The 3,039-nt window shown below is 61.1% G+C and overlaps 1 protein-coding gene across 1 annotated transcript in view; it reads right to left on the bottom strand.

Annotated features, from left to right (window-relative positions):
* Positions 1 to 3,039, bottom strand: part of SARDH (sarcosine dehydrogenase) — a 74,221-nt gene that overhangs the window by 4,225 nt on the left and 66,957 nt on the right. Inside the window, exons 19-20 of the mRNA XM_006164266.3 lie at positions 895 to 1,057; positions 145 to 313 (exon numbers count right to left, since the gene is read on the bottom strand). Of these exons, the coding sequence (XP_006164328.1) occupies positions 145 to 313; positions 895 to 1,057 (332 nt within the window). The remainder of the gene's footprint in view (positions 1 to 144; positions 314 to 894; positions 1,058 to 3,039) is intronic.

Genomic DNA, 3,039 nt, shown 5'->3' with positions numbered 1-3,039 from the left:
ATAGTGGCTGGGGGGTCCCCCTGGGAGGGCCGCCGGCAAACAGATGTGTCAGTACCAAGGGGTTTTGGTTGGAGACCTGGAGCACCCACCCGCTTCAGCCAAGGGCGATCAGTCCCAGGAGGGCGCCGGCCAGAGGATACTCACTCCTCCACGGTGAAGCAGACCAGGCGCCGGCGTAGGCCCGTGGCCCGCTGCTTCTCCAGGGCCTCGCGCCCCAGGAAAGGCACAGGGGACTTGAGCTTGCAGGTGAAGGCCAAGCCTGCCTCCAGGGGGCTGTCATCGGGCCGCAGGTCTGCATGCCAGTGCCGGTAGCCTGTGGGGGTAGAGGGGAGCACAGGTCAGTGCTCGGTGGAGGTGGGGCCAAGCCTTCGGGAGACATGTGTGGACACTGACCAGACCCACCCACCTCTGTCCCCACGTGCCCCCACCTCTGCAGAGGTGCTCAGTGACCTGGGAAGGGGGCAGGACATCCTCGACTCCAGAAGGTTCCCCCGAGTGAGCTCCTGCAGCAGACTGCCCCCCCCCAACATCCCAGCCCTCTGCCCATTCGAGGTTGGGGTACCAGGAAGGGGTGCACAAAGGGAGGTCTGGGGCTGCCGAGCACCCTGGGAGCCTCCACTGCTCTCCGTGGAGGATGGGGCAGGGTCTCCTGAGGCTCCAGTATCCCGATTTTGTTTTTCAGGGGACCAAGGTGCTTAAGTCACACCTAGCTCTGGCTCTCCCTGTCCCCGTGACACCAGCACACCCAGGGCGTCCATGGCCATCCCGGCACCATCTTGGGCTGTGTGAGGAAGGTCTGGCTGCTGGCCGTGAGGAGGGCAGGGAAGAGGAGCCGAGTGTGGAGGGCGGGCAGCTGCCCAGCCTGGGTGCCCGGGCTCCAGGCTGTGCTCTCACCTTTCTCGATGCTCAGGGAGTCGATGGCACGGTACCCTGCGTTGACAAGGCCGTGCTTGGCACCTGCCGCCATCACAGCCCGGTACACCGGCACACAGGCCTCCCGGGGGATGTGCAGCTCCCAGCCCAGCTCCCCCACGAAGGACAGCCTCATGGCCCGGACCTGAGGGGGTGAAGGCACAGCTTAGACACACCAGGACCTGACGGTATGATGCAGCCCCCACTCCGGTGTAGCTTCTGCTGACACATTATCATTGGCCTGGCCCTCGGCTAGTCTCCATGGGGACATGGGGTCTTCCAAGGACAGTCCACATGAGCCGCTCTAGAATTCTTCAAGATGAGGAAAGGGCAGTCAGCGTAGGGACCCAGGGAGGGCCGCAGCGCAGGGGCCCAGGGAGGGCCGCAGCGCAGGGGCCCAGGGAGGGCCGCAGTGTAGGGACACAAGGAGGGCCACCAGGAGCAGGCCTTGGCCCTTCTGAGTGCCTGCACGGGCTTCCCATCTGCTGCGGCAAGTGACCTCAAACTTGGTGGCATCCAACACAGAGAAGACTCTCTTAGCTCTGGAGGCCAGAAGTCCAAAACCAAGGGGTGGGAGGCCCAGGCCCACCAGCTTATCGAGTTGCTCCCACCTGTGCCTCCACTTTCACGTGGCCTGTTCTGTCTGTGTCGCCTCTTCCGTCTCTTATGCAGACCCTGGTCTCTGGATTCAGGACCCACCCTAATCCTGGATACACCCGTCTCGAAGTCTTGACCCGAATTCCACTGGCAAAGATCCTATTTCCCAAGCTGGCCAGTCACAGGTTTGGGTACTAGGATGTGGACATGGCTTTGCAGGGCACCGGTCAGTCCACCGCAGTGATCTTGGGCAAGCCTCTCAGCTCTTCGGCCTTGACTTCCTTGTCTGTAAAATGGGGTCCCGAGCCCTGGCTTTCTCTCTTTTAAGGAGCTCTGAGGTGCGTCTGCGAGGGAACAGCGGCATGGCTCAAGAGGCACCTAGAGGCTCCCAGAAGGGAGGCAGTGCCGAGCGCATCGTCCCAGAAGGCGGTCTCCGACCCAGGCCAGGCACTGGGCTCTGAGACAGACACGGCCTCTGCCCCTCAGGGCCTGAGTCTCCGAAGCACTCGGTGTACCCATCACCACATTCTGGGTGGGCAAAGCACGGTGCCTCCTGCTGAGGAGAGGAGATTCAACCCCACATGTTCATTTTGGGGCCTGTCACACACACCCCGCAGTCAACACCCACGTCCGGCCTCCAGGCAAACCCCTGAACCAACACTGTGCCCACAGGGCACCTCAGTGGGCACCCGCAGCCCCGGACCACCGAGCTCACGAAAGGGACGTGGAAAGCCGGGTGATCCGTGAGCACCTGGAGGCCAGGCTGGTTCTCCTCCTGCTCAGAGCCCAAAGACCTGCCCTGCGCAGCTCCCGCCGGGGCAGTGTCTGTGCAGGAGGGCAGAGGCCGCGCCCCCAACCACAGAACCAGCTCCTCATAAATCTGGCACTTGAATCACACCACCGCCAAGGGACTGGGCTCTAAAACGCTTTTGAAGCAGCGCAAATTTGCTCTGAGTTGCCATTTGCCCAGGTCTCTCAAAAAACTCAAAACTGACACAGAAATCGTGCTGTTGACATTCCCCCGCTTCCCTGGTGCAAGCCGTAGGCCTGACAGAGATCTCCTTGTCAACAGGGCTCTAATTTTAGACCGCCTGCGGGGGGGTATGTGGCTCAAAGCCAAGCTCATTTTGAAATAGGAAAAATAATTTTTAAAATGTACCCATTAAAAACACGATCGTGGATTCCTGCCCAGCTGCCCACTCCTCACTCAGCTGAAGGAGGGGTGTAGCTGTTGTGTGCACCAGACTCCCGGCGGCTCCAGGAGGCTGCGGCAGCTGCAGTACATCTGGGCCTCCACCATCTCGCTGTGCAGTCCAGCCCACGGAAGGTGTGGGGAAACAGTCCCTGATCCAAAGAGGAATCTGAGGACAGTCCTCTGCTTCCCAGCAAGAAGGGAGAGTTTGGGGAATTCTGGATGCCTTTCCGAGGTCACAGAACCACCAGTTCCAGAGACAGCTTGCATTTTCCTCCACTGAAGCAGCCTGGGAGAGGGCCTTGCTTCTTCCAAGTGGGGACCCATCAGGAGGGGGA

This window comes from Tupaia chinensis, unplaced genomic scaffold (genome assembly GCF_000334495.1).
Source record: "Tupaia chinensis unplaced genomic scaffold, TupChi_1.0 Scaffold143602_1, whole genome shotgun sequence".
NCBI classification, from domain to species: domain Eukaryota; kingdom Metazoa; phylum Chordata; class Mammalia; order Scandentia; family Tupaiidae; genus Tupaia; species Tupaia belangeri.
The sequence above is the reverse complement of the archived record's forward strand: the minus strand, read 5'-3'. Positions and strand labels throughout refer to the sequence as shown.